The sequence below is a fragment of the Pholis gunnellus genome (assembly GCF_910591455.1).
Source record: "Pholis gunnellus genome assembly, chromosome: 4".
Lineage (NCBI taxonomy): Eukaryota > Metazoa > Chordata > Actinopteri > Perciformes > Pholidae > Pholis > Pholis gunnellus.
The window spans coordinates 3,380,901-3,395,131 of NC_136530.1; the positions used below are offsets into that span (position 1 = coordinate 3,380,901).

The following is a 14,231-nucleotide window of genomic DNA, read 5'->3' on the forward strand; positions in this document are numbered from 1 at the left end:
AAGCTGTAAGCAGGCAGACACATAAATCAGTCTCCCAAACACACACACACACACACACGCACACACACACACACGCCAAAAAGTCCTCTTTTCCCAGAGTAACCACAGGTAGCAAGTAGTGGAAGAAGAATTCAATAAGAACATACTCTTACGTTCAAGTAAAAGTCCTGCATTCAAAATCGTACTCAAGTAAAAAGTACAAAAGTATTAACATCCAACTATAAAAAGAACAAGTTCACTTCAGAATCACATTATATATTATATTACTGAACTGTAATAAGTGACATATTCATCACTTTAATGTTGCAGCGGGTAAAGGTAGAGCTGGGTAGTTTACCTTGACTCTAATAATGTCTCATTACTTATTAGTTTATTTCTATTATTGTTTACCTTGACTCTAATAATGTCTCATCACTTATTAGTTTATTTCTATTATTAATAATTAAATCTACTTAAGCTTTCAGATGAATGCAGTGCAGTAAAAAAAAGTCAAATATTTGCCTCCAAAATGTAGTGTTGTAGTACAGAGTAGCATCAAGTGGAAATACTCAAGTAAAATACAAGTACCTTCAAATTTACTTAAGTTATGTACTTAGTTTCATTCCACCACCGACTGGAATAATCTTTACCGTCCTGCTCAGATGGTTTAACCTAATAAAACTATTTCTAGCATGTTTAGCCTAATAAACTATAGTTTAGAGCAAATTCATTTCCACTTGTATCATCTTTTATGTTAAACAATAATGTAGGCTACACTTTTTTAGCTAACTCAGCCTAACAAATCCTTTTGTACATCTTATAACCATTTTAACTTAAAGGATGTTTCAACATGTTTAGTTAGCCGAATAAAATAGAACCGAACCCGTTTCAAACTCGCATAATACATGAAGCATTTGGTCTTGTTAATATGAAACCTTTTAAAGTACATTTATAGCATTAAACTAACCTGTGTCTGGTTCATCCACGTAACGTTCTGCCTCAAACCGGTTGCGAAGCCGCGTTGTGTTGATTGTGTTCATCACTCATTGTTGCTCCCTTGTTAAATTTCTTGTGTTACTGCTACTGCGGTTTTAGGAAGCAATTAAGTGAAACTGAGCTGTTTTGACTAATTACTGACACAACTGTAGCGCTAATCATGTTCAGGAAGCACAGCACACGCTCGGTGAACTCACACAGGTGTTTTCCCTTCGTCCTGATTGGACTTCCTCTCAGGACTGAGTGGCTGTGTGCAGATCCTCACACTTTATTGTCACCAGAATCCGGTTTATTGCCAAGTAGGTTTCATTTACAAGGAGTTTGCTTTGGTATGTTGGTGCATAACATAAACATAGTAAGACAATTAGGATCGAAATAAAAAGTTAAGTATAAAAAAACAGAAACATGACCATAAAATAGAAGAAGATTACAACTAAATATATAAAGAAAAGCTCAATATATCTGAATGAATGTATGTTACAGTGGGAAAACCTACAGCCTACCTTTATCATTATATGTTTTGCATCATAATCATGGACGACACGCTTTATATAAATCTTTATAGGAATAATAATATAATAAAAACCATGAAAAGACCTTCATGTCTCTTGGTACATTGAGTTAGGAACCCATGAAACATTTTCCAAAGATTCTTATCTGAACTCAGCACCCAAACTAATTAGAATATATAATTATATATATATATAAAGATTTACCGTCCCTCTCGCTGACCTCATGGCTGCTACTGAGCCTGTACGATCGGGTCTATTTCTGTGGTGACAAAGTTGATAAATGTGGTGATGATGTGGGAAGAAACTCAGTGCAGACCACGGTGAACACTACAGCAACAATGAGTTTGACACCCCTGGTCTAAACTTTAATTTTCAGTGACAATTTTATTGTTATCGACCATCTTTTCTCTGACTTTGTCAGCACCTGTAAACTGTACTGTTGCGTGTCCGTTCATTTTTCTCCATAAAAAAGAAAAGAAAACAGAGCTTCTTCACTATCTTAATTTGCTCGGCCCGAGCTGCGACTTGATGTATGCGCTCGAACACCGAAAGCTACCGGTGTCAAAGCAGCTGAGGAAGACTGATTTAAACCATTTCATCTCATCTCATTTCCACATCCTCTGGTCTCCCCCCTCTGCTTCTGCAATCTTCCTTCCCTCTTTCCCTTCATTAGACTGCACCCTTCTCCTCGCTGAAAGACGGAGAAGAACGCCGGTTATTCAAATTCAAATCAACACTGACAGAGGAGCAGATGTAAAGAGAGAGAGAGAGAGAGAGAGAGAGAGAGAGAGAGAGAGCTTGTACCTGACGTTGTTAGTATTAATGTGATTCCACTGCGAGGGTCGGGATCGATGCAGTCAGATGAGGGACTGTGTTAACATCCTAATCTCTAATAGCATCAGAGCAGCCAGACTATAAAAACCTCTACCAGCTCAACCACACACCGACACACACCGACACACACTGTCACACACCGACACACACGAGCACAGATCGAGATGATAAGAGAAGACGGGGGGGAGACACGAGCAGCCATTAGAGGAAGTCCTGTATTGCGTGTTGAAAGAGAGAATACCCAGATAGCCTCAATGACCCCCAAGGCAGACGGTTCCTTCACTGCGGTTCTCACCGACGACGGAAAGGAAAACCAGATTTATAAATCATTTAGAAACCAGAAAGTGGAGATCCATTTTCATTCACGGTCGTGTTCATTTTGTATGCTCTCTGGAGATATGAAATTTAAGATTTAGCAAATTGAAGCATGGCTCTCTCTCTCTCTCAGGCACCGCACGACCAGTTAGCTCACACATTAGCTCACGTTTGAGGAAGCAGTGTGTGGGATTTAGTGACATCAAGTGGTGAAGCTGCAGATTCAAATTACCTGAATACCCCGACGCTTTACCCCTCGTTTCCCAAGTGTGTCAGAGATCTACGGTGGCCCTGAAGGCAGCGTAAACATGTTAAAACCTCTCTGTAGAGCCAGTGTTTGGTTTGTCCCCAACGTCCCAAACATTGGACTCTTATAGTTATTACATTTCTTTGAAAAGTTGTTTTTTAATTCTCTTTGCTTTGCTGCGGGTGTCCATGTTTCCCAAAGCAGATAGGACACATTTACTTTGCCATACATGCTAGAAATAAAATGATGGTGGCAGCTTTGCTCCGGTTAGAAATCAAAACTTAGCAGCGAAATGCAAAGTTGCTCCTGCGGAAAAAGACCTGTTACTGTCAAGAGTTCATGTACTGAAGGACTCATGTCGCATCAACTGAAAAGAGGCTTCCCGTCGTCCCTTGACATTTTATGAAAAAGCTTTTTGCTAATCAAAGTTGGACAAAAGCAACCTTTGTCATTCCACGGGCTCCGTTGCTTTCAAAACATTCCAAATCTAATCTGGCTCATTAGTAGGCCTCCGGAGTGCTCCCGTCTCGTACCGCAGACACAACCTCTGAGACTCGCGTGTGTGCACGTGTGGGACGGCGTCTTAGATTACCCAGGTAACACAGCCAGATGCTCCATCACTCTGGCAATGGCAGTGATTAAAAGCAGTAAAATATTCATTTCAATCAGACACCCACATGCCACATGTATAATTAATGCACAGCGGAAGGACACAGCAACTTTTTTACAACACACACACATTTCCACCACCATATTCCCTCTGCACGTCACAGCCAGCTGCTGCAAATGTGTGTGTGTGTGTCGGGAGTGGATCCGGGAAATGGAGCTGTGGATGAGCCACTTCGAGGAACGCTCCACAGGGAGGTCAGAGGGCAGCCAGACTGCATTCTGGGACATCATTCAGCCACCTACACAGCAGATGTGTTGGGTTGCTCTCTCACCGCCCCGACTCTCTCTGGGAGTGTTTCTTTGTTGGGTGGAAACAGCATCTTGAGTTTGCCGTCTTACCGCGCATTCAGCTTTCTCTGTTGTGGGTGTGCTACCTTTTTTTTTTTTTTTTCCTTCCTCTTCTTCTCACCGCTGCTCCGCTTTGGCAATCTCTTGAAATACCTGCGAGCGTTTTTTGTCAGAGGTCTCAGAAACAGTCTGATGTCTCTAGTGGGCGGAAGAATACACAAACACAAAACAATCCGAGACTTTAGGTGAATTTGCAGACATGAAGCAGACACCTGATTTCTAACTAGATCTGCCTCAGGCTGCTGCATGTGAACACAGGGAAACCACATAGAACAGGAGGACTTTCCCATCAAATATGTAAAGAAAAGAAATGTGATTTAAATGATAATAACACCATAAAGATGTTCCCTTTCACAAACCTGAAATAAATCTGTTCTCCTGTCAATCCCCACGGTTCCACTTTGTCTACTTTCTATTTCCGTCCTTTCAATCCCTCCGACTGCTGTCTCTTTGTTTTCCCTGATTAAGCCCTCTGTCCCGGTATTGTTTAGATTTCAGCAGTAGGCTACAATTACTCAGCGCAGTGTGTGCGTGTGCGTGTGTGTGTGTGTGTTGTATCACGCTCATTACAATTACCTCTGGGTGCGAGTGTGTCATCTGTCGCCTGCTCATGTTCCAACTTCTCTCTGAGTGGTGAGGGAGCAGCATCCAGATGCTTCGGCGAGCAACATGGAGAGGAAAAATGGGAAAGTCTGAGAGCTGCGGATCCAGAACTAAAGGTCAAATCTTTGTGACCTTTGAGAGGAGCAGTAAGACGTCTGAGCTTCACTTCAGGCTCGTCTTCTGCAGCAGGAAGCACTGAAGGTCCATGCTCATCGGGGGAACTTTGGATGTTGCAGAGATAAAAGACTGATCTCGTATTCAAGAAGCAAGAACGTGTAACAGTTGGCAGGCATTACAAAAGCAGTGCGGTGAAGCAGACTGGTAGGAATTCCAGTAGCTTTCATGCGATTACGACTGGCTCGGTTTTAATCTCGTCTATCAGATATCCCGACTGAACGTCTGTCTGATCAGCTGAGAGAGACCAAGCAAGGGTTCCTCCCCCAGGAGCCCGACATGAATAAGTGAATGCTACTACTGTTGCTACCACACATCCAATACTTCAGAGGACGCGGTCCACATCTCCTCTCACCCGCTGTCTAATCGTTCGCTTGTGTGAATGGGAGGGTCATCTTTTCCTCCTCTTCTCTCTCTCTCACACACACACACACACACACACACACACACACACACACACACACACGTATCACATTGTGTTTCCTCATTGCTGCCGTTGATCTTTGATCCACTTTGAAAACAAGCCAAAGTATTGAGGAACAAAAAGACATCTCATTTTCTTCAGGAGGTTTTTTATTGTTTTCGCTTGTCATTTGCAAACAGAGCACGTTCCTGCTGAGTTATTGATACGCACATTTTTTGCATAAAGCCCAACACTGGCCACTTATTGAAGCGTAGACACAGACTACTACAGACCCACCTTTCCTGCAGGTAGAGCGAAGCTCCCATAGACGGTGTATCGACTGCTGTCTGATGCTTTGAATGCTTGAAACCCTGAACATGAAAATGCGCGACGCAAATGAAATAATTTATCTGTTTGACAACACAGTAGTACTTTTTTTTTGATTTCACAGTTTAACCAAATGTGCTGTTTTGTTTCAGCTCCCCCCCCCCCCCCCACACACACACACACACACACACACACACACACACACACACACACACACACACACTCCCGCAGGCTGTTGTTGTAAATAAGGATGTTTTCTCAGTCAACTTGCCTTGTTAAAAAATATTTTACAAAACCCCATTGAAGATCTCTCAAAGCTTGACGGTGGATATTGGCATTCCTGTGCAGGAGGCTGTGTTTTTTCTTTTAAAAACCTGCAAACAACCCGGCATAAATTTACACCATTAAGTCCCTCAGGGTAGAGAATGTATAAAGTGTATGTGTGTGTGTGTGGCATGAGAATGCAGTAGTCATAATTAGAATGTAGATGTCCTCTGCCTGCCGTGGACGACGCCTCCCGACATGCACACGCGAAGTGCTTACTCGCGCGTCTGTTGCCGTGTGGCGATGAATAATGCACATATTAATCCGGCAAACGTATGGAAGCTTTACTGACATTCATTCAGCATTCTCTCCTGTTTTCGAGGTTATCTAATTAATGATGCATCTTTGTAGTCACTAAGCATGAATAACAGTCTCTGAAGCTCAGTCAGCGGGAGGGAAAGGTTAAGAGGGGCCTTGGGTTTTTCTCCAGAGCCACTTCTTCTTGCCACAGCACCTCCACCAGCTTCACCCTCCATTGTGCAACGAATATGGTTGCTGACCAAGTCTGTGGAAAAAGAACTAGAAGTTTGTGAGGGTTTTAAAAAACCCCGTCAGCTGGGCTGGGCTCCTCCCACCTCAGCAGCAGCAGGGACAGCGGCGGCGGCTACGGCGGACTCTCAAGCCACCGACGGGACTGGTTCTCGAGTTTCCTGGTCCACGTTTGAGGATGAAGGGAGGAGGGCCGTTTGGGCAAGCAGAGCCGCGGGCAGTCCGCTGGGGAGTGAGGCCGGGATGCGGGGCAGGCGGGGCTTGCGTGCCCCTCCTCCTGGACCTCCTCCCTCGTGGTGCTTGGCGGTTTCCAGCAACAAGCGCACACTCTTGGAGAAGACGGCACGAGGGTCGGTGGCTGGTAGAGCCGGGCAGGAGCAGCTCTCCCTCAACTCCAGAGCCTGGAGACAAGAGTGGAGAGAGAGAAGCACACTCGTGAGTGAGTAGTTGACCTCGGACAAGGAGTTCATTAACGACCAGTACAAAAGGTGGATACGAGACGTTCGCAGTGCAGTAGAAGAAGAGAGCAGTTACTTGTTCTTTGTGACAGGTAGATAAGACATTTGATCAGAAACGCTGAACTGAAAGGAACGCAACACAAAGAGGAGGATGAGAAGGATCGAAGACAAACAAACACAATAAAGACGGAGACACTGAGACACTTTGGCAGCTCTGTGAGGCTGCATTACAGCACAGTGGTGCTTTAGGCTAAATGCTAACACATCTTTGTTTAATTTGTTAGCATGCTAACATTTGCCCTCAACTCAAACTACAGCTGAGGATGATGCGAATGTCATTAGTTTCTAACTGACCTGAGCTCTGTTAAACCTTTTAACAGCAAAAAGGTTTTAAACTATTCCTTAATCCAGATCTGATGATGGCGCTAGAGGAGAAGTCGGGGGATCACCAAAGTCAGTAGGCTTCATCCTCTGGGGAACATGAATACCTGCATAAGACGTAATCTCAATCTGTCCTGTAGTTGCTGAAACACATCCTAGAGGCTAAGAAATATGGCTAAAGATGCGACCTCTCTTCCCTAAATCAATCCCATACAGGTCGGATAAGCAGCGCTGGAGAGAACTAACTACAAGCAGCTCCCCGACTGCCTCGCACACCCCACCCACAAAAAACACCCACTAAAGTCATTAATCTCTCACTTTAGAATCACCTACGAGACTTATACATACACGCTCGTGGCTTCCCACTCAACAGGCTCTCCCCTCTCATGCCGCCGGTGGACTTAATGCGCTTTGCTTAGAGATGATGAGCCCACTAGTGGAGGCGGAGTGCCCTCAGAAGAGTCGGGTTAAGTAGCTCCGACGCTGTCACCTCTCGCAAGGTTAAAAACATCACATTATGCACCACTTTCACCAGACTCAGCTCAGCTGTTAACTGGCTCACATGTGCTGGATCGAACTGTGTGGAGTGAGTGAGGAGGGTATCTAACAGTGAGTTTACTCAGCATGCACACACACACACACACACACACACACACACACACACACACACACACACACACACACACACACACACGCTGCAGGCGGCTGAATCCCCAAAACAACAGTCTTCAGCACTTCACTGCCTGTGGCTGCAGGCTGCAGCAATCTACCACACAGGGATGTGATATGATGTGCGGGCACAAACATGGAACACACACACACACACACACACACACACACACACACACACAACGACACAGGCACCTGATGGACAATTAGTGGTCTACCCATCTGTTCATCTTTCCTGCTTGGAGCATCTGACGGTGTTCACACAGTCCACCTCTCGCTCAAGGTTAAACTCTTGTCGAGTACATTGCTCGTCTCTTTCTCTCTGCCACAATGAACGTGGAATGACGACGCTTCCCACAGAATATGCCGTCTTAAACGCTTCTTAATAAACCACAGACACAGTGTGGGAACACTCGAGATCGTGCTGCTACCGATTTTTGACTGTTTTTTCTTTCAGGTCCTGAACTCAAAGCCTCAAAGACATTTAATAAAGCAGAGCCACGTGTGGGCAAAAAAAACATGTTTTTTCCTGTCTTGCTAAAAATCTTGCATCTTTTCCTGTCCTCCCTGAGCCTCTCCTTCCTCCCTGCCCTCCTCGCCACATGTCTGCGGGTGGATACCCGTCTCTCCAGACGATTCATTAGTTACATGAAGACTCCTCGCAACAGCTCCTACAGCGTCACTGTTTCTTCTAAACAGCAGACGGGCGCGGGGCTCTCTGCTCACACGGGGATCGAAGAGTCTTTTGCTTTGAACGAACACATGAATCAGAGCAGCAGAAATGTGTGTACTTATGTAATTGTGGTAATATTATTTGAACTGTGTGTGTGTGTGTGTTTGTGTGTACCTGTGGCATGAGGCGGTCCAGCTGAGTGAATCTGTTCTTGTGCGACGGGTGTGTGGACAGCCACTCGGGGAAGGTGGGCTCTCCTGTCAGCTGGTCTCTGATTTCCATTTGCTGCCAGAATACGGGTCCTGCTCGCACATCTGCACACGCCTGGAAAGGACACACACACACACACACACACACACACACACAGACACACACAATGAGGCATCCCTGTGTCTTGTGCCGAGATGAAAATCCTTACTGACTTCTGAGTTTAGTTTAGTTTGACAACAGTGTCCCCTAGTGGCCTGCAGACAGCAAGGTTTTGAAACCACAGCTACATTACAGGAGTAAACTATTTAGTATTGCACTTTTATAAAGCTGGGGAACTGAAAAAATAATGGGACAACTTTTAGTCCCCTGTGTGGGTCAAGTTCCAAAAATTGCTGGATCCTACATTTTGCATAATGCAACGCAATAGCATCTTTCATTTGACATCCCAATCTTTACAATCTGCCACTTCCAGTTTGTAATGCAGGCTCTGTTACATCGAAAGCCCGAGCCAAGATAAGTCTGACGTCATCAGGTCAAAAACAGACTGAAAACAAGCAAAAAACAGATTGAAAAAGGCCAAAAACAGCCTCAAAACCAACCGTTTTGGAAACTGAACTTTATGTGCAAACTCAGTGGATTGTTCCTTTAAGTACCAACAAATTGTAGATGACGATACCTTTGCAGCCAACTGCAACCCGACTTGATCGGCCTCAGCCTCCAGTTTCCTGCTGAAGGGACGGTTGAACATCAGCTGAGGGAGAAAAAAAAAAGATGATGTATGAGGTTGTGCAAAATTCATACATATTCCAACCTGTTTTTTAAAAGTCTATTCCAGAACAAAAAGAAAATCGTTGCCAGTTTGATTGAACGTTGAAAACTGTGATGTCTTGTCAGGAGATTGTGTGACATCCTGGAAGAGGTCTCACCTGGGACAGCTTGCCCTGGACCCACTGTCCCAGCAGAGCCATGCTGTCTTGAGGACACGCGGCCCAGATGGCTGTCAGCAGAATCAGGGACAGGAGGTCCACGACATGAGACAGACTGGCCTGTTCTGCCTGGGGGAGGGGAGGGGGGGGGGGGGGGGGGGGGGGGGGGGGCAGAGGGATGACAGGGAGGAGGTGACAGAGGAGACAAGGAGGGAATGTAGAAAGGATTAGGGTTAAAAAAATAAATAGAAGAGAATAGAAAAAGTTTTTGGGAGGTGAACAAGGCTGGAACATATTGATTGTTCCCATCTATTTCAGAGGAACTTTTTATAACAGATTTAGAGGTTTTAACAGCCAATCCAATAGAGCGCACCTACTGGGTAATACCGAGCACATCGATGCTCATTCCCTTCATCTAATTAAAATCTCCTTCAAGCATTTCCTCCGAGGACGTTTAAAGTCTTGAAATACCCACAACTTCATTAGGCACTTTTCTTTCTTTCTTTCTTTTTTTAAAAGAACAAGACGAATCGGCTTTTGTAGAGTAAGAAAAAACAGCCGTCAGTGGAGAATTCATAAAGCTCGGCGGCGCCCTCGGTGGACGGGACTCTGGACGCCACGGTGCCGACGGGATCAGTGAGCGTTTGGGAGGTGATCGTCAGAGAGTCTTCATCACCGGCTGATGCAACAACACCGCAACTGGTGCCACTTCAGCCATTGGTACACGTCCCAGATGGAGCTGGGGGGGGGGGTGACGGGGGGGGGCTGATGATGAATCATCAGGAGATCTCAGTGTATAATGCACATCCCTATAGGAGGTCCACATACATATTTATCTCACCACCTTGTGTGGGAGAGACCTGGAAGACTTCCAGCTGTAACGTTCTACTCTGTGTGCCAACGAAGGCTTTTAAGTGACTTTAAACTTTGTTCTGGAACATCGTTTCAGATGACTCATCTTGTGTGCGCGGTGAAGGTCTGTTTGTGCACGAGGCAGCATGTCGTTCTCCGCAGAGCTGGAGAGGTTTCTACGTTTCCTGCATCCGACCCGGCAGTGCTGCGTCTTTGTTTTTTCATTTAAATAGTTTGGCTCCGTCGTGCAACTGCAGCTCGCATTGATTTAAGGAATGAGAGAATTATTTCTGGAAATAAATACAGTGGTAGGTTTAATTCCCTCCCCATTGCAAAAGCCGCACTAACGATGAGGGCCTGTTGCTGCTGCGCCGTGAGGCAGCGGGAACTAAACGTGTTTCAAGGTGATAAAAGGCAAACGAATGAGCGGATATTTTGGTGGAGAAATAAAGGGACGGACTCCAATGTCAGGTGGAGCGCTACGGTAAATAATAATAAGCTCTGTGGTGATATAAGCAGGGGTAGAAAGGGGTGACACCATCACAGACAGTCAAGGGGTTATGTACTTACAGAGTGTCCCAGTACAGCATGAGCCATCTCGTGTCCCAGCACAACGGTGAGCTGGTGGACGTCCGCCACCGCCTCCAGCATCCCCGCAAACATGAACACTTTCCCGTCCTGCGTAAAAAAAGCAAAGAACAATCCAAGTCTGAGACGACATCGTGACATGAAGGACACGTGTAGCTCTACATGCCGTCTTTTCCTTCTGCTGACCGGCAGGACGAAGGCGTTGACGTCGGGACTCTGCACCACGTGGACGCTCCAGGTGACGTCGGACACTTCGGGGATGTCCTCGTTCCTTTGGGCCAGGTGCTGCACCACCCGCTCCACCACCTGGTGACGAGGGTCGGTGACTGGAACCAGCAGCTCCGCAAACTCCTCCATGTACTGAAGGACACACACACACACACACACACACACACACACACACACACACACACACACACACACACACACACACACACTTGAGCATTTTAGGAATAATTTAATTTGCTTAATTCCTCCTCATATTCAATTTTCTCTCCCTCCTTCAGTCATCCATTTACTAAATGCCATCTCACTTGGCTTGTTTTCATCTAAATTAATCTTGTTAAAAGTGTTGGAAAGATAATTTTTAATTTTCTATCCGTGGTCATCCTCCACCCACCCACACACACACACACACACTCACACACACACACAGACACCCACAGACACACACACTCTCTCTCTCACCGCCTCTGAAGTCAGGGCTGCCAGCTCCATGTACTTCTCTCTGCTGAACACGAGGAGGCGGGTGCGTCCCGTCACCGGGGACTCGTCCAGGTGGGTCAGGAGGAGGAGGGCTACAATCACCATAGCGACGCCTGCCCCCGCCGCCAGATGCCAGCGGCGCTGACGGACCCAAGCGCGAAAGTGCTGCCGGCGTTCGGTCGGCAGGGCCACCCACCACTTCCTTATACTCCTGTGCACAGGAGGAAGGTGCTGAGGTAGCTCCCACAGAATCACGCTGTACGTTTAAATGTCACATACTGCCCCACAGTGGGACAGAACGAACAGAACGAACAGAACATGAATCATTTAAATCTCCTTTCATGTCTGGAAAATTGGCATATTTGGAATTTAGTAGAAAAATGCAAAAACCACAGAGATCTCAAAGTAGGTCTGGCCAAGAAGGCAGCATCAAAACATGCATAAAATATGCTCACAACAACATAGTATGCACAAAACACTGGAGTGATTTTGTGTGTTTTTTCCCAAGGAGGCAGTCAAATATTTAAGGAGACAAGTAGGCCAAGACAGAACAACTCTCTGCAGAGCGGGGAGTTTCACGGTGGGGGAGCTGGAAATGCTTCCAAATTCAGCTCTCTGACCCAAAATAGAACCTAATAAATGAACGACGCCTCACTGATGAAAGTGTGCTATGGAGCCTCACGTGTGCCAAATGATGCTATTACTATTATTATTATTATGAATTTGAAGTTAAATTGGTTTCAGATTAGTGGAGCAAGACGTAACAGACGAGACACAACACACAAAGGGGGGGGGGGGGGGCTTCAGGTGCAGTGAGTACAACAGGTTGAGACTGAGTGTGAATTGAAACTGCAGAACAAAGGTACTGCATGTTTATTTAATGTTGCGTCACTTTATGTCGATGTGGGGCCGTGTATTAGAGGAGCAGGCAGTCTGTTGTGGAGGGTTACACATGTGTGTGTGTGTGTGTGTGTGTGTGTGTGTGTGTGTGTGTGTGTGTGTGTGTGTGTGTGTGTGTGTGTGTGTGTGTAAGTAGCAGTAGAAAGGAGTGGTTAAATTAAAAAAAATCTATTTAATTAAATATAAAAACAACATTTTAATTGCTTAAGACAAATATGTACACATATATAGATTTATTTTTGTTATCAGTTAATTAAAAACATGTTAATTAACAAAAACAATGGCAACAATTTCTAAAGTAACTTATTTGTTAAATAAAATTACCCAATTAATACAACTGCTAATAAAACAATTAAGAACACATTACCACATTAAGTGGTAATTAAATGACATTGTGCGTCTCCTACCTGCCCAGGATTATAGCCACGAGCTTCTGCAGAGGTTTGAGCATCAGCCATATGAGGGGGGCTGCGGGCAAGGCCCTCGCGGGGGCTGAGGTGTGGAACAGGTGCCCCAGGAGGACGGGACCAGAGTGCACAGGTAAAGGGGGTTTGGGACCGATCTGGCAACGCGCCGTCCTCCCATTGTTAAGGAATAAGAGAGGCGATACATTTGAAGTGGCTCTGAGGTGAACAAGGTTTGATGGAGGAGTCTGAGTGGACACCCAGTAGTGGGTCTTGCGCACAGGACGTCCAGCTTGTGCGCAGCACACCCGGAAGTCTCGTGTCAGATGAGCGGAGAGAGAAGAGAGGCGACTGCTCCTCAAAACACAATGTAGAATCATCGTCCTTGTTGGTGACGCAAGAAAGTATTTTTTGGCAACCTTAGACGACGCAAACACGCCCGTCTGTTGTTATAGTGGAGCTGGAATTCCTCATGTTGAAGTAGAAATTACTGTCACGGGACGTTTAAGTTTCCATTCGTTTTTAAAATAACCTCGAACTGTTCCCAGCTGTCAATGTCACTGCTAGCCGGTGTTCGCTAGCTACATTTAGCCTCGTATCGCTGTCCAACAACCGCGGAACTAAAATGTTTATCTGGTTCAAAAGTTTATTTTATAGCACCGTAACACATCGAGTCAAAGAAAACATTGTAGTTCCTTTGCGACGCGAATCGTCTGAACTGTTGACGACGGAACTTTGCTCGTTGTTTTTACAGTTAGACGCTTCCGCTTCCAAATGATTCCCCCTAGAAACGACTCCGCGACGACCGTTCCGGGTGCACAGTTAGCGTCCCGCAGTAGATTAAACATAATCATAACATGTTTCGTGTTACACCATTATCTGTAAAATGAGTCACTATTTAATATTATAACTATTATAACTTTTTATTTAATAAAAAGTTAAAAATAATAGAGCGCTTTCGGTTAAATTCAGTTGTCATTAACCCCCCCCCCCACAAAACTTAATTATTGTCTATGCACTAAATGCTATTTTTTTCAGTCTGGGATATGTCAATGATTGGCAACAACATCACTTTTTATGCATGGCATGAAACACTGCAGTACTCCTAAATACAGCAGCACTAAATAGCTCAATCTGGTGGACAGTTTTGAAGCCAGGGCTCTAGATTGAAGGTCTGATATGTTGGAATAAATGACTTTATGTTGTAATGGCTTTGGGATTAAAGATTGTCCTTTTTTTAATAGG

At 45.2% G+C, this 14,231-nt stretch overlaps 1 protein-coding gene across 1 annotated transcript; it reads right to left on the bottom strand.

Annotated features, from left to right (window-relative positions):
* Nucleotides 1-5,572: 5,572 nt before the first annotated feature.
* On the bottom strand, nucleotides 5,573-13,740 carry oma1 (OMA1 zinc metallopeptidase). The gene is made up of 8 exons (XM_079158533.1): nucleotides 12,990-13,740; nucleotides 11,665-11,893; nucleotides 11,164-11,337; nucleotides 10,960-11,067; nucleotides 9,538-9,666; nucleotides 9,288-9,362; nucleotides 8,576-8,725; nucleotides 5,573-6,621 (listed from the first exon to the last, which is right to left on the bottom strand). The coding sequence occupies exons 1-8, from the start codon at nucleotides 13,364-13,366 to the stop codon at nucleotides 6,349-6,351; spliced, it is 1,515 nt and encodes a 504-aa protein (XP_079014659.1). The 5' UTR covers nucleotides 13,367-13,740; the 3' UTR covers nucleotides 5,573-6,348.
* Between the last annotated feature and the right edge of the window lie 491 nt (nucleotides 13,741-14,231).